The 19,578-nt window shown below is 36.1% G+C and overlaps 3 protein-coding genes across 4 annotated transcripts; 1 reads left to right on the top strand and 2 right to left on the bottom strand.

The window, feature by feature from the left end:
* Nucleotides 1-457: 457 nt before the first annotated feature.
* Nucleotides 458-5,005, top strand: prss1 (serine protease 1). Its single transcript, NM_131708.2, has 5 exons — nucleotides 458-521; nucleotides 710-872; nucleotides 3,357-3,610; nucleotides 4,548-4,684; nucleotides 4,769-5,005. The coding sequence occupies exons 1-5, from the start codon at nucleotides 482-484 to the stop codon at nucleotides 4,916-4,918; spliced, it is 744 nt and encodes a 247-aa protein (NP_571783.2). The 5' UTR covers nucleotides 458-481; the 3' UTR covers nucleotides 4,919-5,005.
* Nucleotides 5,006-6,285: 1,280 nt separating this feature from the next.
* Nucleotides 6,286-11,795, bottom strand: si:dkeyp-84f3.9. Of its 2 annotated transcripts, none has more exons than NM_001436417.2 (2): nucleotides 11,685-11,795; nucleotides 6,286-9,613 (listed from the first exon to the last, which is right to left on the bottom strand). In NM_001436417.2, the coding sequence occupies exon 2, from the start codon at nucleotides 9,560-9,562 to the stop codon at nucleotides 6,743-6,745; it is 2,820 nt and encodes a 939-aa protein (NP_001423346.1). In that variant the 5' UTR covers nucleotides 9,563-9,613; nucleotides 11,685-11,795; the 3' UTR covers nucleotides 6,286-6,742. The 2 variants fall into 2 exon arrangements, with proteins under 2 accessions (NP_001423346.1, XP_073781246.1); XM_073925145.1 differs by having other exon boundaries at nucleotides 6,363-9,613; nucleotides 11,579-11,713.
* Nucleotides 11,796-12,923: 1,128 nt separating this feature from the next.
* Nucleotides 12,924-18,877, bottom strand: im:7147486. Its single transcript, XM_005158156.3, has 2 exons — nucleotides 18,762-18,877; nucleotides 12,924-17,272 (listed from the first exon to the last, which is right to left on the bottom strand). The coding sequence occupies exon 2, from the start codon at nucleotides 17,190-17,192 to the stop codon at nucleotides 13,392-13,394; it is 3,801 nt and encodes a 1,266-aa protein (XP_005158213.1). The 5' UTR covers nucleotides 17,193-17,272; nucleotides 18,762-18,877; the 3' UTR covers nucleotides 12,924-13,391.
* Between the last annotated feature and the right edge of the window lie 701 nt (nucleotides 18,878-19,578).

Raw genomic sequence — 19,578 nt, 5'->3', positions numbered from 1 at the left:
TATGACAAAGGAAAGTGATGCACCAATGCACCTCTAAAATATAATATACATATATTTATGTATTCATAAACATGTACCCCAATAAATCTGACAATAGTGGCTATATTATCTCTTTATTTTGACAGAGAATTGACACTATTTAAGGATATCAGTACAACCCCTAAATACTAATAACTTTTAGTCTTTATAACTATGACTTATACCACTATGTTTTACCCATTTTCAGTGCAAGTTTTTAATAATTAAACTCTTTAACTGGTGATTTGTGAATACTGTTCCTTCATAACTGTATAAAAATAAATGAATAAATAAGAAGGAATAAGTGTATGTTACATTGACACATATGTTGGAGTCACACACTGGTTGCTATTTAAGCAAATATGTATGTGTGTCCTTGAAACTTATCTGGAGTTGTGGAGCAAACAAGAGTATAAAAGCTTGGCGCTAAAAGCCAGAAAACACACCACTCAACAGCTTCACCATGAAGGCTTTCATTCTTCTGGCTCTTTTCGCTGTGGCTTGTAAGTAAGCGGGGCAGGGATCATTTAGACCTGAAGTAACACAGGAAACAATGTTTGATAGAAATGATTAAAACGTTAATGGTTAATAAACAAAATATTGAATGCATCTTAATCCATTTCAATTCAAAAGTGTTTACTGCCTTTTTCTACAGGGTGTCTAAAATGTACTAAACCTTCTGTTTTCTTAGATGCCGCTCCTCTGGGAGACGATGATGATAAGATTGTTGGTGGATATGAGTGCACTAAGAATGGTGTTCCATACCAGGTGTCTCTGAACAGCGGCTACCACTTCTGCGGTGGCTCTCTGATCAGCAACCTCTGGGTTGTGTCTGCTGCTCACTGCTACAAGTCGTAAGTTGTCGTCTATATATATATATATATATATATATATATATATATATATATATATATATATATATATATATATATATATTTTGCAGCAACAAATATAGACGGGTGACTGCAGTTTGCTGTAATGGGAAAGTTGTATATAATTTGAGTAAAAGTATTTTTTTTACTCTTTGTTTCAAAGACTAGGGTTTAAGAGACAGTTCACTTAAGAGAGAAAATGTACACATTATTTAGTCGTCCTCAAAAGGTTTTAAATCTTCATGAGTTTTTTTCTTTCGTTGAACACAAAAGAAGATACTCTGAAGAAAGCTGAAAACCTGTAACCAACTTACACTGCAGGACAAATGAATGGTTTTGTGGTAAAATGATTACATGCTTCCAGCTTTCTTCTGATTATTTTTTGTTCAACAGAAAAACAAGAAAAAAGTTAGACATGTTTGAAACAAGTGAAGGGGCAGTAAATGATGAATGAAATTTTATCTTTGGGTGAACTGTCCTTTAAGTCTATTCCCAGATTACAATGTATGTCTGAGCCATTTCAACTGAAAGACGCTTTCACTGACAGATCTAAAAACAAAACCAGCACATGTGTTTTGTTTCAAGATGGACACCATAATGATTTTTATTCTAAGGTACATTAATATCTTTTAAGTGAACTATGGCCAAATTCCGGCTTAGTCTAAGCCCTGTCTGTGAAACCAGGCCATAAAGTTTCAATAACCTTGAGCTCTCTGAATTTGATTTTAAAATAATACTTTTGATTTGAGAATTAATAGCCTATATTTTCCAGCAAGGGAAAAATCTATTACGTTTCTGAGCATAATAGTTTTAATACCAAAGTTATTGTATAGCGATGGTTTGTTCTGTAGACTATCGAGAAAAAAATTGCCTCAAGGGCAAAATGTTTTTTTTTAAATCAAAGCTGTTTTTATTCTATAAGAAATAAAACATATAAGAGTTACTCTAGGAAAAAAAATATTATCAGACACACTGTAAACATTTTCTTGCTCTGTTAAACATGACATTTTAAATAGAAACCTTCCTAAAAGTGAATGTACCAGAATTAATTTAAATGATTTTATTAATAATTAAGATTGTTTAAAGTGGTTCGATTAAGTCAATACTTTTAAGTTATATATATTTACTTAGAATGTACTCACAGCTGCGCACATTCTCTCGTCAAGTTTGTTTTATGTAAATCACAACTTTTGTGTGGGAGGTGGTGTACGCACATTTCCACCCCCGTTCATGCATACGCCACATTTATAAACGAGACCCCAGACCAGAATATAGTAGAATGAATTCTGATAGACCGCATCAAACTAAAGATTAATGATGCAGAAATGATGCAGAAAATTCAGCTTTGCTATTACAATAAAACACAATAACATTTAAATAAATTACAATGAAACATTTAACTAAAATTGTAATGATATTTCACTTAATATTTTTCCATCTTGGTGAACACAATGCATTCATTTAATTTCTAGTTCACATAGTAGAAGTAATAAGAACATCAAGATTTTCTTGTAATCGATTCAAACTGTTTGCAAATGTTTATTTTAAATAAATACTGCCATGAATATGCCTAATATGAAGAATTTAGATGCAAAAACCACTAAATGCCATCAGAAATTTCTTTCAAAAACAAGAATTTTTCTCAATCTCCCATGTTTATTATTTAGTTTTTTTCAGTTTACAGGCAATGGAAATATCCTATTCATCAATATACATGTGAAATTACTGAACCTACACACAAGAGTCTGAGAAAAATGCTAATTTTAGAAGAAGATTTTAGGTGGCATTTAGAGGTTTTTGCATCTGAGCTCTTTATATATTGATTCATCACTAGGGCCAGACAGAATTTTTTGCCATTTCTGCAGATAATTTTTGTTTAAAGAATCTGCGGATTTATGCGGAATTATTTTAGAAGTATCTTAACTAAAAACTTAGTATATAAAAATAAAAAATATCCATCCAATACAATGAGATCCACTTATATGTTAATCAAAGCAAGTCTCGTATAATATTTCCACTAAAAGACAGAAAATATTACTTTACAAACTGTATTGTAAATAAATCATTTGAACATTTTCATATTACTAATATTATATCACAATAACGTTAGTAAAATTAAATAAAAACTGAATATATATTTAAACACATTTACTCAAGTAAATATATAGACTTAATGATAGGGTAAAAATCAGCAGAAATCTGTGTATTTCTGCATGCACAGATTCCGTGTGGGCCTATTCATCACCTAAAATTCAGTCCTAAATTCAGAAATCAGTTGTATTTTTAATGTGATTTGATAATCTTTCAAACTTTTGATCAAATATTGATGGCCATTTCTCATTATGTTTCCCAGATGGCCTGTGGTGTTTTTGATTAGGTCTTATGTTCAGTAAATAGAGTATGGAAAAAGCATGTTAAGAGAATTCAGCATTAGCCTTCAGTCTCTTACCTCTCTCTGATCCTCAGCCGTGTCCAGGTGCGTCTGGGTGAGCACAACATTGACGTCACTGAGGGAACCGAGCAGTTCATCAACTCCGAAAAAGTCATCAGACACCCCAGCTACAACAGCAACACCCTGGACAATGACGTCATGCTGATCAAGCTGAGCAGCTCCGCCCAAATCAACAGCTACGTTAAGACCGTCTCTCTGCCTTCAAGCTGCGCTTCATCTGGAACCAGCTGTCTGATCTCTGGATGGGGAAACATGAGCGCCAGTGGAAGTACGTACCTTTAAACTAACACAGAATGACAGATCAATCCCTAATATGATCATGCTCTTCTGAGGGAATCCAGAATGTATAAGAAATCATCTGTACAGTTTCTTTTGTATAGAGAATCAATTTTTCTACAGCTAAGGTCAGATTGTTACACTTTTTTCTACTCATTACGGAACAGTATTTATACACTTACGGTAAATTTGATAAAATTCTTATAAATTTTTTATATTTTATTTAGTATTTAACACTTTTTTTTCTTTAGTTTCAAACTGTATATTTTTTATTAGGTTTATCTTAGGTCAGACAGAAAATAATAACTTTAAATATAAATAAAATATAGATACATCTGCTCATACACAATAACACCACAGACTAGTTAAATTCGCCAAACTTAACTTATAATATTTTTATACTTTTCAATTAATTATTAATTTATTCAGTTTTATTTATTCAGTCTTTTTTTTTTGGAATAATGTTTATTTATCTCAATAACATATTTGATAGTTTGTTTTAGATTTTTTTGACATGTTAATTATTTGTAAATAATTGTTTTAACATTTCCAAAACCAAAAAAGTGACAGTTCACCCAAAAATGAAAATTCTGTCATCATTTACTCACCCTCCAGTTGTTTTAAACCTGTTTGATGTTCTTTCTTCTGATCAAAACAATAAAATATATTTGAAATATTGTTGTAAACTGGTAACCATTGACCTCCATAGTAATTGCTTTTCCTACAACGGATATCAATGGTTCCCAGTTTCTAGCATTTTTTAAACTATTGTCTTTCAGAAAAAAAGACATTCATACATTTTTAATCAACATAAGGGTGAGTAGATTTTTGGGAAAACTGTCCCTTTAAGCATTTTTTCAGGGCCTCGGGTTGAAAACTGTACTGTAAAGAAACCTAGTTCACCTAGTGTCCGCTTGATGTATTCTCAGGCAATTACCCAAGCCGTCTGATGTGCCTGAATGCTCCCATTTTGAGCGACAGCACCTGCAGAAACGCCTACCCTGGTCAGATCTCCTCTAACATGTTCTGCGCTGGTTTTATGGAGGGAGGCAAGGACTCCTGCCAGGTAAGATCACGCTTTTAATGTCTTGCAAACCAAAACACTCTTTATAGCAATTACTGACTTGTCTGAAATACTTGTGGATTGCAGGGTGACTCTGGTGGCCCAGTTGTGTGCAACAACCAGCTGCAGGGTATCGTGTCCTGGGGTTATGGCTGTGCCCAGAGGAACAAGCCCGGTGTTTACGCCAAGGTCTGCAACTTCACCACCTGGATCAGAAACACCATGAACTCCAACTAAGCTCGGGGAAGTTTTGAGGTCGTTATCATGGCGTGTTGCAATACCATCTGGCAAAGCAAAAATAAATGTCTGATAACAAACACTGAAGTTGTTTCATTGTGTTATTTATTATAACAGCTTGTGTTCAAAACACATTGCTATTTTTTTGTCTTTTAATTTAGTATAAATGACTGAAACGGTATGCACTTTGTATAAAGTATTGAATTTATTTATTTTTAAGAGGTCAAGGCAGGTTGTAATTTCTATATTTAATAAGATTATGCAAAACAACCATCCAAACAACAAAGTTTGCTCTAAAACTAAATGTGAGAAATGAAAAACTAAAACCTTATTAGTAAAACACACAAAACATTTGAGAGAAATCCAAAATATCCTAATGCAATTTTTTATTATTCTCTTCATTTTTACTCACCACGACTTAAGATCGAGCAAGATGTTGAATCTGTTTAAGGGATAGTTCACCAAAAACTAAATTCTGCCATGATTTACCCATCACTTGTTCCAAAACTCTTTGAGTTTATCACGGAAGACAATATTTAAAAAAAAGCTGAAACCTATAACCAATGCCATCCACAGTCTTTGTTTTTCCTACTTTGAAAGTCATTGGTTCCAGGTTTCAAAGTAATTCTTCTATGTTTGACAGAAAAGCGACTCAATATTAGTGACTACATTTTCATTTTTGTTAAACGATCCCTTTAATGGCTACGTCTTTAGATGAAATGTCAATTACAGCACCAACAGCAATATCAACTAAGATCTAAATCAAACAATAGCATTCCTAAATGAAACAATACTGTCAATTACCGGGAATCTTTAGTCCAAACATATTAATAACCATTTGTGTAACAAAACTGAGGGTACGTTACACAGAAATGATGTACTTAAAACACTGTATCACGCATGCCAGGACAGTAGTAGTCAGTAATGTCACTTAGCATCTTGAGCAGAAAACACATGTAGTCTGTAAGCCTATATGTAGACTGAACACACAAGACACATAGTGTCTCTGCTTTCATAATTGACACATACAGTTGAAGTCAGAATTATTAGCCCCCCTTTCAATTCTTTTTTTTTTTTTATGTTTCCCAAATGATGTTTAACAGAGCAAGTGATTTTTCACAGTATGTCTGATAATATTTTTTCTTTTGGAGAAAGTCGTATTTGTTTTATTTCAGCTAGAATAAAAGCAGTTTTTAATTAAAAAAAAATTTTTTAAGGTCAAAATTATTAGTCCCCCTTTTTTTGATAGTCTACACAACAAACCATCGCTATACAATAATTTGCCAAATTATCCTAACCTGCCTAGTTAATCTAATTAACCTAGTTAATCTTTTAAATGTCACTTTAAGCTGCATAGAAGTGTCTTGAAAAATATCTAGTCAAACATTATTTACTGTCATCATAGCAAAGATAAAATAAATCAGTTATTAGAGAGGAGTTATTACAACTATTATGTTTAGAAATGTGTTAAAAAAATCTCCCCATTCTACGGAAATTGGGGAAAAAATAAACGGGGGCTAAAAATTCTGACTTCAACAGTGTCATTCACAAAAGCTTGCGTTCTAAAACCAGTTTTTCAAGTTCGCGTTTTGTCACCAAAATGGTGCTGTTAATGAACTGATAAACCACATAAGGTTTGAACATTTAAAATTAAAATCAGTGTCATGAAAACACCCTCTGAGTGTCAGCACGTCAGTATTGTTGATATCACAAAAACTAACTATTCATATACAGCAAGCCTTTTCATTTGTTTGAGAAGTTATGTGATCCCTATGCAACTAGCACACACTCGCTGAACGAACGAGAACAACAATTACTGCATATTTATATTTCTCCTCTGGCATGTTCCAAGTAATGCCCATGCAGCGCTACAAGATCTGAAAAACAAGCATTGCATTCAGTGCAAACTAAATTACCAGTGGTACTTTCAGTCTTCAAAACGGACTTGTTAGAATTATTTGATTCTGCCGTCACCGGAACTCGGTTTTTAGTGTGATTTTCAAGCATTTGCTCCTCGTTAGTTTTGGAGCCAGGTAAAGTTTGATGATTTGTTGACAGTTGAGGCAATGTCTTGATGGTGCTCGGAGACTGGTTTGGATTTTGCTGTGGCTTTTTTAAGGGTGATGAACGTAAGGGTGACACAGAATGAGGCCTTTCTGCACCATTTGAATGTGAGACTGAGCTCTGACGCTGAAAGCCCTTCATTGCTGTTGGTTCTTTATCTGCAGCCTTGTGCTGGAGCTGATGGTGGAAAAGCAAATCCAAATTCCCAAAACAGGCACTGCATGCCCCGCACTCATAGGGATGTCCAGTGGACTGCAGATCAGCGTTGTAAAGTGTCTCGATTGGATCAATTGTGCAGTGAACAACTTTGTGTCGCTTAAGAATGGTCGCACTTTCGAATCCTTTTCCGCAATACTCACAAACAAAGGGCATGGTGGAATGGTGCCACTTTTCCTGGTGATTCCTCAACTTCTGTGCATTTGAGAAAGTACGAGTGCAGAAAGGACAAGCGTGAGCATTAAGCTCCGGGTGCTTCTGCACATGTTCATTGTACGATTCCACAAATCGAAACCCCCGACCGCATTTGGGACAAAAAAAACGGCCTCTAATTTGTCTATGCAGCCGCTGATGAATCCAAAACTTGTTCCAGGTCTTAAACACCCTGTTGCAATAGACACATGTGAAGTTTTTACCACGCGAATGCGTCAGCATATGTGCTCTCAGTCTTCCCACGTGCCGGAATATTCGTCCACATCGTGGGCAGAAGTAACTCCTTGGATCTGCTTTATGGTGCGTACTGTTCAACTGGGATACAAAATAGCTAGACTTGATCGGCTGACTGACTGAATAAAGGTTATTCGGAAAGTCTGAATCTGAAGCAGCCAAGATTTGAGGAGGACAAGCAAGCAAGGAGCACCTTTTGAGCTTTCTTGGCGAGAAAATCTCTTTTTGAGGAGATTTTGCTGGACTGCGCACTCTCGGTGGAGTTCTTCTGTTCATTGGGCTTTTGGGTTGTGATCTGTGAGGTGGACTGTAGCCAGAAAACTTTGATTTTGCAAGTCGTATGGCACCACAATGCTTGCTGTGCGTATGCAGCTCTGAGAGAAGACTGAAAGTCTGCTTGCATCGGTCACAACTGTAACGCTGAGTATCCTTGTGCCCTTGCACATGTAATTCATACTCATCCCTGGTGCTGAAGCATGTTTTGCAAAGGTGGCACCTGAAGCTGACAACGCCGTCGGTTTCCATTTCTTTCACAGTGTTATGCATGCGTGTTTTTCCTTCACAAGTATGTAATTTTAACGGCCCGAGCTGAGAAAATCCTTTACCACATTTGGTGCACAGGAAAGGCCTAATGGACCAGTGCACTCGTTCATGAACACGCGCGGTGCAGGCCTGAGTAAACGATTTGCCACACACCTTACAAGAGTACGGTTTTTCTCCACTGTGAATGCGAAGATGGATTTTGAGGACGGACTTGTAGCAGAAGACCTTTGCACAAATTGGACATGTTTGGGGTTTCCCTTTTCCTTTCCCTCGGCCTCTCCTTCTTTTAGAAGTGATTTGATTGCTATGAAAGTCAGTTTCTTTTTTATCAGTACTGTACACTTGACTCTCGTCTGCAGATTTCTCAGTTGTGACTTTGTTTTGATTTCTGTGTTTCCGGCTTCTGGATCTATGGACTTTGCTGTGGGATCTAAGGTTGGAGAGTTGAGCGAAGGCTTTGCCGCAGTCCTGGCAAACAAAGGGCTTCTCACCGGTGTGGATGCGCAGATGAATGATATACGCAGAGGCATGGTTGAACGGACGTGAGCAATGTTCACATCTGATAACTCGCTTTTCTTTGCGAGGCCGTCCGCGGGTAAAAGAAGGAAATCCGTGTTTGTTTTCTGTAACCTCCATACTATTTTCCTTAGCGTTGTCATCTTCTGCAGGAGTCTCTTTATTCTGCTCTGAATTAGACTCTTGTTGTTCCTCAGTTGAAGGATCTTCATCATCTAATGTTTCATCATTTTGGTTTAATGTTTCAGAGAGCGAATCTTGCATTTCAACATCAGAAACCATTGGATCTGCAGTGCTCTCGTGAATGTCTTTGTCAGAATAATTGCTATCACCTTTATTAGAGCTGGATGCATCATAATCAGCTTCCGCAGGGGTTAGCACATTTGCATAAAGGGCTTCATTCATGTCAGACTCCCTTTCAGGCTGATTACTCGAGATTTCATCTGTTTTATCAGACACCTGAGTGCTAGTTTGTGGTTTATTTAATTCTGTATTAGTTGGCAATGATTTTGGTTGGCTATCTGTGGTGCTGGAAACACAATCAGAATTAGCCTCCGGCTGATCAAAGTCTTCTGAGCATCTCCGAGCATCCATATTAGTATTCTTAACTAGACTAAACGGTTGTGGAAATGTATTTACATCTGCTTCACTGGAGCCTTTCCCATCAGCATTACAGGACAAGGGTTCAGGTTGGACATTAGTGGCTGCTGGTGAAGGTTCCTCCACTTCTCTGTTCTGGGAGCTTAACGCCAGACCTTTTGAAATGAATTCCCCCATTCCCACACTCTTCACAGACTGTTCCTGGGTTTCAGCTTCACCGTTGTTGGTTTCATGCTTCTTAGCTTCTCCTTCAAGCATGATGTGTGAATCGCCTGCGGTTGCCCGATCTTCTCCTCGCTCACACTGAAACTAAAGAGAAGAACAAACAGTAAGACAACCAAAAATTAGATGCTAAGTTTCATTAGAAACTGCTTGATTGGAGGATATAGTCAAACCAGAAATTATTCAGGCACTAAATATCTTTCTTTTTTATTATTAGTAGGTGCAAGACATTCATTCATTCATCTCATCATTTATTGAGCATAGCAAAATAATGCAAATTGTGACATATTTTACAAAAGTCTTCATTTTAGTTCAGGCTGGGAGGACAGCAGAGACTATATTTTGTCATTGAGGCTAAAGATGAACCAACAAAGTATTGATAGTTGAGTAAATATCGTCATACTAATAGCTGTCTGAATTATGTTTGGTTGATTGTAATCTATAACAAACTGTACTTTTCTTTCAAAATTATCTGACTGATTACCAAGATAACATTTGTTCTGACAGTTATTGTCATGGTTTTGTTACCAGTTTCTAAACTACAGAGAATAAACTGTGATAATGTGCGAAATGCTGAAGATTTCAGAGTATTTTTTTATTTGACTATGTTTTAAATATATTGTAGTATTAATGTGGCATCATAAACCTTTGATGAAATGTCATATATATATATACACACATACACATAAACACACATAAACACACATAAACACACATAAACACACACACACACACACACACACATATATATATATATATATATATATATATATATATATATATATATATATATATATATATATATATATATGCATACATTTATCCATTTCTCTGTGAATGAGAACAAAATACCTTGTTGTCTTTTTACAAAGCCGTTTAATTACACATTTATTATACGTGAGGACATAAACATCTTTAGGACTAGAAAAGCAAAAGTCAATGATTCATTCGAGTTATTTAGCCTGACTTGTATACTGCTCCAAAATATTTTAAATGTATCTCAAAAAATATATATTGTGTTCAAAGAGGAAAAAAGTTTGTTTTTTACCGAGATGTTTAAAAATAATATATTTTACAGCAGTAATTACAGTACTGCGAAACCATGGTATTTTTATCCAAGGTTATGAAAGAGTCAGAATTGTATGTTGCTAAAGTAATTACACCTTCAACAAATTCAACTAAAATTATTTTTTTTATGTCCTCCTTGATTTTTCCTGTCAAACTGTTTAAACTTTTAGATTTTCTCCAAAGTCCAAACACATTTTTACACTATTATCTTAGTTTTTTTGTTAGAATTGGTACAAATATTACCTAATACCAATAATTAGCTTTGCAAATATTATATCGATAGATGGTGATATATTTCATCAGCAATGTGACACATTTGCCATGTTCATGTGTTTTTTCTTAATGATTTATCAAACGTTTAAAAATATTACTAACATAAAAATAATTATGGGTATCATACCAATTATTCTTTGCATATTTGTGTTTTACATCTTTCCATGGCATTCACTCAGAGTGCTTTAATCTTATTATTATTGTTTTCATTGTGGTTCTGTCAAAGAACCAGTTCAGTTCAATTGTTAACTTACTGAATCGAACCACAACAATGAAACTAAATAAACCAGATTTCTAGTCACTATTTGTTTTTATTTTATTTTTTGGCTGTTTTTGGAATCTTTTATATATATTCAACCCACAGCAACTAAAAAGAAACAACTGTTTACGTAATTTGCATTTTCCAAGTGCTGCAGCAGACATAGCGGCGCAGGCTGATGGCGCTCTGCAGACATTTGCATAGGCCATTCCTGCCATCTACAGTGCACATTACTGTAATTTTTCTGCAGGCTCTGTAACAGCCACCCTGCATCAATCAGTAGATCAGAGCATGTGCTTTAACGGGGTTATTTTCAAAAGCGAAACAAACACGTTTAATACAAAGAATATCATATTATGTGTATGGGGGTTAATTCGCCGCTATACCACGCGAACCATCATTAGTAAAACCTCTGAACTTCATTAAAAAAACACATGCATATGCAAATGTACCTATTGTTTGATCGATAGCTTAAACCGAGCTACTACCTTCATCCAGAACAAAGAAGGTACAAACAAGCGAGTCAACTGTACGTAAAGCATGCCGTTTGTCACCAACCTTTCATGCTCTTTCTTTTCAGCACCAATGGACTACGCGACACAGGACGCCTATAAACAAATGGAGTTTCCTTTTCCGCTTGCGATAAAAGCCTCTCCGACGACCCTTTCTGCGGTGTGCGTGGTAAAATATCCCTAAATCACTCTTTATGTAAATAAATAAACGAATTATTGTAAAATGCTTGTAGTTTGGCTGCAATTAACGTGCATTATGTTGTCAAAACGTCATATAAAAAGCCGAGAATGTATTTATTTCAATAATTAATTAAAAACAGAATTAACACACAATTACCATGCACATAACATGTATCTGAATATCATTCATTCATTTTCTTTTCGGCTTGGTACCTTTATTCATCTGGGGTCACCACAGCGGAATGAACCGCCAACTTATCCAGCATATGTTTTACGCAGCGGATGCCCTTCCAGCAGCAACCCATCACTGGGGAGGTATCTGAATTTGTGATATTCTATTAAACGTTACCAACTAACCAAATAAAAATAACAATTAAAAGAAATTAAATAACACAATTAAATAAAATGTGGAAAAAGTGCAGCACATACATTTTTACAAATTTATAATTTTCCTTTTTTTTTAAATCAATTTCTCAGCGAATGCAAATACATTTTGGTGCATTTTATCAAATCAGTAAACAGATGTTCAATAAAATTCTAGCGTGGTCGCGTGACATGTTAAGGGTTTTGAAGATAATACATTTAAATAATAAAAAAAATTTAATATATTTTTATTCCTCTTGATTTTTCCACTTAAAAAAAAAAATCAAATCTTAACATCTTATTTCAGATGTGCTAATGTTTGGGCAGTTGTCTTACATTAAGTATTTATTTATGCTGGGCTCAATATATATGCTCTTATTTACAGACCCTTATTTGTGTGTGTGTGTGTGTGTGAATTTTCTATGTAAATATTATGAAGATTCGAAATTAAGAATTATACAACAAATAAGCTTTCTATTGATGAATAGTTTCATAAAATATGACAATATTTGGCAGAGATTAGCCTATCTGAAAATCTGGAATTTGAGGGTTACAAAAATTTTAAACATTGAAAAAAAAAATCACCTTTAAAATTTCTAAATTAAGTCTTTAGCGATGCATATTACTAATTATAAAATCAGTTTTAATATCTTTGCATTAGGAAGTTTACAAAATGTTTTTACTGAAGTTGTAAAAATCTTTAGACAGGAACTACAGAATGTTCAAATTAATCTGAGACTTATAAAGGTGTCACTGTTGTGTTTATTGATGTAACGTACAACATGTTCACATCAAAATGTATTATTTACAGTACACTAACAATACACAATGGGTTCTATAAAAACAGTTGTCAACTAATCTATTTTACATTTTATACACTGCTTGCAAAAGAAAAATCTCCCTTTCACTGAGGAAAACAAAACATCTGTATTTAATACATGAATTAAATTAAGGCAGCATTGATGAAATACAGAGGAAGCTTAAAATGATATCAACAAGACAACAAAAACCTGATACACTACTGATCAGATATGAACTTTTTAAAAATGTTTAAGCTACTGAAAATCCTTTCTACTTCTTAAAAATTGAATAATGTACTCAAATGCTGCCTTATAGCAGTTCTTTTTTCTTCTTTTTCAGCATTCTAACACAATGCTCCAATTTATAGCAACACACAGGCAGCAGATTCACAGTTTAAAAATGCATTCATTTACAGGAAAGGTATTGGCTTCTGATCTAGATCTTCTTCTATGTCATTTGTTGCTATTGTGGATACTGACGGTTCAGGGACTGGGCCTAAAATGCGATGAACCCTCCTCCTGTGATTTTTTAGAGATATTTCATCAGGGTAGCTGCGCTGGCAAATCAGACACTTGTATAGATTATGTTGCGTGACCCCCTTTGACACGTCTAAACCTCCCACAATCCCATGGACCCTTCTCCTGTGGTTTCGGAGGGACTGTATATCAGGATAGCTGCGTGAGCAAATGTGACATTGAAATTGACCGGGAGCGCTGTTTTGCTCAGGTCCCTTCATTGGTGGAAACACAGCACCGAGAATATTATGCACCCTTCTTCTGTGGTTCTTTAAAGACTTAATGGTAGGATAGCTGCGCCCGCATATCTGACACAGAAACTGCCCTATGCGAACTGGTTCTGTGGTACTCAGATTGTTTTGTTTTGGCTGTTTAGGCCGATGAACTTTCCTTAGGTGATCCTTCAGGGATTGAAGCTTTGGATAATAGCGAAGGCAAACATGACATTGAAAAGGAGTAACTGAAGTGTTTTCCACACTTGGTTGGGACGACAGATTCGGTGCATTCTCCTCTGGCCTCAATCTGTTGTTCAAGCCATGAACCTTTCTTTTATGTTCCTCGAGTGCCTGAAGGTTTGGACAGTTTTGGTCACAAATCTGACAGACTGCTTGCCTGCTGTGCGAGACCAGGTGTCTCTTGAGCCCATCTAGACAACTGAACCAACGAACACAGACCGGGCAGCGAATTGGTTTGAATGCAGGTTTACAGGTATTGCTTTGAACGTGAATTTTAAGGTTTAATGGATTGAGGAAGGTGGCACCACATCGAGTGCAGGGGTGTTTCTTCTGAGTTGTAGGATCACCAGTGCAACGCAACCGTATGTGCCTTGCCAAAGAACTGCGCTGACTGAAGTTCTTTTTGCATCTGGGGCAAGTAAGTGGCGCTGTATCTGGCCCATTGTTCAAATGTTTAGGTGGCAAGAGAGCAGGCGGTTTATGCTCAGAAAAACCTGGAGATTGTGGAGGTCGTGTTGGAGCATGTAATGGCAGCGCTTGGGAAAACGTATGAGGACGCTGTTGGGGACCTCTTTGCTCATTTGAACTTTGAGATTGTTTGTGCAATTGCTGATGGGCTTCAAAATCCATCCACGACTGCAAGCTCTCACCACAGTGTGGACAAATGTAGGACTCCTGGGCATGCTGCTGCAGATGTTCGAAGAGTAGTCGAGGACAAGTGAATGAGGCTCCGCATTCACATGTCACTTTTCTTGGGAGAACAGATGGAAGTGACATAATCCCCCAGTTTCTGCTACTGCTAGTATTTTGAGGAGTTTCCTGTTGTACTGCTTTGTTTTCTGTGGATGGTGACAGGACAAACAGGTTTTCTTGGGCTACAGGAGTTTTAGGCTCTGTTCTGGTGCTTACTACTGCAGGTACAGCAGTTTTTCCGTGGCACTTTTTTTGATGCATATTCATATTATCTTTACGGCTGAAAAATTTGCCACATTGAGGACATGGAAATTTTTTAATTGGCCCAGGCAAATCAGCTATCTTATTCTCAATAGTTTGCTCCTTTAAAATCCTCGCCTCACAAACCTTCAGGTGCTCTTTTAGAGTAAACTGCCGAGAATAGCTTCTTTGGCACTCGATGCAAACATACCGCTTCACGCCTTTGTTAGTAATGAACACTTGATAGCCTTCACTAAGAGATTCCGAATCAATTTCCATTTCCTCAGAAGACTCTACATTGACATCATCCTCTTCATAACAGTCGTCTTCATCCATGTCAGCCAAATCATCCTCATCTGAATCCTTTTGCTCCCCATCTACTAGTGTATCAATTTCAGCATCATCCAGTGGCATGGTCCACTGCTTTTCATCCAATTTCTCCTTTTCTTCTTCTTCTTTCATACTAGCCATGTTTTCTGGTAGTTTAACTGAGTTAATGGTTGACTCAGTTGGTTTAGAGCTGTGCTCAGGAGGTTTTGGTGGATGAATCTGATTTTTCTTGTCAATAGGAAATTCTGTGTGATGCTCCTCAACCTTTATCGGCTCTGTGCCTACACCAATATTCACGTGGTGTGATGACATTTGATTGTTTTTCGAGATTTGCATCGCTGTAGTGCTGCTGTCTAAGGTGTGGGGCTTGAGTTCAACTCTGTTAACCGTAGGAGATGCGGATTTCAGAGGAGCTTTACATGGGCAGTTGTGCCTTTTGAGGCTGCGTATCCGTGCGTAACCACGCTTGCATAACGAACAGTAGAAAATTTTCTCTAGCTGTTGAGCTGTAGGGATAACCGGTTCTGGGGGCATCTTTGCTGTCAAAGGCTGAATATTTTTAGAAAATGAACTAAAGCAGACGTGGTTCTCTGGAACTGAGATTACAGTGATCACAAATTGCTGACAATAAAGACAAAATTTAACTCTTTCTTTCTTATGCAAGGCATGATGCATTATCAAGGTGTCTAGATCTTGGAAAACTCTACGACAGAGTCTGCACTGATGTCTACCTTCCACATTGTCTCGGCCAAAGAGTTTCTGTCGAGTCTCAAGAACCACCACGGGGCAGAGAGTTTGTGTCACGGGTATAATCTTCCCCTTCTTTGAGAACATCTTTCCAGGTTGCACACTCACAGTCTCTTTTGATGGTGTTGATTGAATCTTCGGCGGTTCAGGCTTTGATATAATCACTGTGGGTGGGGGTTGAATTGGTGCTCTTGGTGAGACTTTTCTTGGGGGCAAGTTCCTCTGTTTCATTTGGACGGGCTGTTTATGACTCATGTAGGCAGATGCTAATATCTTTAGGATTGACTTCTTTTTTTCACCAGAATCTTGATCCATTAAACCAGAATCGACTGCATCTGATTCTTTTGAAGATTCTGGTGACTTCTCATTGTCGTGCAAAGAATGATTTAGCGCAGTTGAGGAGTTCAAAGTGTCATTGTCCTCCTCAAGAGTCTGCACTTGCTCTTCATTCACAAAGTGCAATTCGGAAGACTGCAAGATTTTGCTTTCCATGTCTGTAGTGGATTCTATCGTCTTTGTTATGGAATCTGAAGTAGAAGGTGGAATTGGTGCAAGTTGTTTTTCATTGAAAGCTAAAGGTGAAAGACTATGAAAAACCTGGTCTGAGATTAGACGGATGAGGTCTGTTTTCTTCTCTGGGATAACAGGAATCTTCTCAAAAGATAAATCCATCTTGTTTTCTGTGTCATGTTGTTTTTTGTGTTCCTCAAGTGTTGTAAAATCACCAAACTCCTTGCCACAGTCACATGTGTGGAGGTGGGCTCGAGATGCTGGAGATTCTGGAGTGGGCAACCTAACACATTGGTGTTTTTCAAGAAGATCCATGGTCGCAAATAGGTTTCCACAGCTGACACAAGTTGGCATTTTGCTTTCTGGAACAACAGAACTCCTTTCCAAATCCAGTTGTTCTATGTTTTCTGAGTCATGTTGTATTTTGTGGTCCTCAAATGCTATGCAATCACTAAACTCCTCGCCACAATCGCATACGAAGGTAATGACTGGAGAGGGCAATGTTACACAGTGATGTTTTTCAAGAAGATCTTTGCTTACAAACAAGCTTCCGCAGCTGACACAAGTAGGTAGTGTTGATTCCGGCTGATGAGAGGCTTCACTTGCATGAGATGCTTGGTGAACCAGGAGAGATGACAAACTATGAAATGTAGCTGAGCATGCAACACAGCTGTATGTTTTAGGACTCCCAGCAGACCTTGTTTCTTGAACCCCAAGCATTTTGCAGGTAACAGATGATTTCTCTGCCAATGTAAAATTTAAGAACTGCTCCCTAGGTCTCGGTAATTGATGAATACCTCCTGAAAAAGAAAGCAAATAAAAATGAATGAATATAGCAACTTAAAAAAACAAACAAATAAATAAACCATAAATCATGTAATATTCCATTTAAATGTAAGGTTTAGGAGTTATGTGGTGGTAAAAATTAAAGACAACATATAGAGTGTACAATATACAAACATAGTGTATAGTAAAACACAACATCCAATACAATACTAATAATAGCATTTATTTGTTAAACAGTTGCCCATTTTAAAGCATTATCAAATACAATAACAAAGGAATAATACAAGCAGAGTGGAAATGTTTAAAATCAGATTCTATATAATATTACAGCCAGAATATTAATATTAATATTCGTAGCCAGGGGGGTAGGGGGTGTGATTTTGGCTATTGTTTTCCATGAATTTACAAATGTAATTAATTAATTTTATTTGTGCTGTCCAGTTTGTCATTTATAATTTGCCTAATAATTGACAATAGGCTTGTTTTTCATTTAAAATGGGGTATTTTCTTAAATGACATATGATGTAATAATTTGTATTTAAAAAAATATATATATTACTTTGTTATAAAACTTTAGGAATTTTTTTTGGTACATCAAAAAGTGTGGTTATGAAGACCATCTGACAAGCTAATCCATATATATATATATATATATATATATATATATATATATATATATATATATATATATATATATATATATATATATAGTTTTTTTTTTGTGTGTGTACCTTTCACTATTTTGTGTAAAATCACCATTGGCACATGCATTTATACACATGGTTAAAAATCAAACGTCTCTCCCACCTTTCAACTACGGTTACTCACTAACCTCTGGCATACTACTGTAAAGCATTTCATGCATATTTAAAAGACAAAACTAATTTCCCATTCCTCTGAAATCTCAACTAGTATAAACAAATTCGCAGCGCTGCTTTACATTTTGAGCTCCTTTATAAAAGTGAAGGGATTAATAATGTACTCGTTATAAACAACCTACATTTCCAATGCAGCAACAATAGAGGGCAGAAAATGTGGGAAGTAGCATGCTCAGATTCAGAAAGGCCTGATTTCTTCACGGGGTTCCTCGTTCAAAATGTTGAAATAAACGCCATATCAATAAAACCAAAGCACATCACTATGGTAATTTGCAGATCATCCGTCACTTTAATATTATATAATAACGAAACGAGAGCGTGGAAATAAGCCAAACGTGCTTACATATAGAGCAATGGGTGCTGCAGACTTAGCACGCTCATTTGACTGAATGGCTACAAACATACCATCAGCTTCAGACATTTAATCATAAATTACACATCTTTAAGTTACTGAACTAAACATGATTTGCAGGCGGATCTGCTTGAGAGATACAGTGCATGCGGAATATGTCAATCGCGTGCGGCACAACGGAATTGAACGAGCAAAAAACACAGCCTCCGAATGTATGCACGAATAAAAACGAGCCATAACGAATATGTCAGACAGCTGTTGGCTTACACTCACCTCAGGAAAGAACGGTTCGCAAACTAGCATGGTTTTATTGTGAAGAATGATTTCCTTTCTATCGGAAAGGCGGTAAGTGTTTTGCTGCCAGCTTCTAGTGAGCTGCCGTTATTCCCAAAGTTGCCTGCAGAGGGCAGTGACTCTAAGAGCTGCCTTCCGTTCACCACAGAGGGCTGAAACACACTGCCATCCACTGGTGTGAAGGACCGGTAGGGTGTTAACCTCCAGAAAGAGACCAAAACAACCAACAATATCTCTATACCTTTAACAAAAGCCAGGTTGGATTACCAGTAGGCCTACTGAAGAGTAATGATAGTATTTTATGAATGAACTCTTACAAAACAATCAACCGTTATTTTTTTTAATAGGCTACTTTAATATAATATAATATAATGCAGTGGTTCTTGTCCAGTCTGAGACTCACTTTGTATCGGATATCTATCAGGCAGTAAAGAGCCTGATAGATAGATTTTAAATATATATATATATATATATATATATATATATATATATATATATATATATATATATATATATATATATATATATATATATATATATATATATATATATATATATAAACTATTTAAAATAAGTAAAACTGAGATTCTGTGTCTATGGGATTTTTGAGGACAGATTACGAACTGCTCAAAATCGTCAAAATCCCCCTACTTTAGTCTAAGACTTGTAAATTATCAAAATAGGTGAAAAATAAAAAACATGTTTAAAAATTTTGTTTGAACATTTGAGAGTAAATAAAAAATTTCATGTTAAATAAAATATCGATCGATGATCTACTATGCATAAGTTTTTTTTC

Source organism: Danio rerio, chromosome 16, assembly GCF_049306965.1.
Source record: "Danio rerio strain Tuebingen ecotype United States chromosome 16, GRCz12tu, whole genome shotgun sequence".
In the NCBI taxonomy this organism is placed as follows: Eukaryota; Metazoa; Chordata; class Actinopteri; order Cypriniformes; family Danionidae; genus Danio; species Danio rerio.
This window is presented reverse-complemented; position numbering and strand designations above follow the sequence as displayed.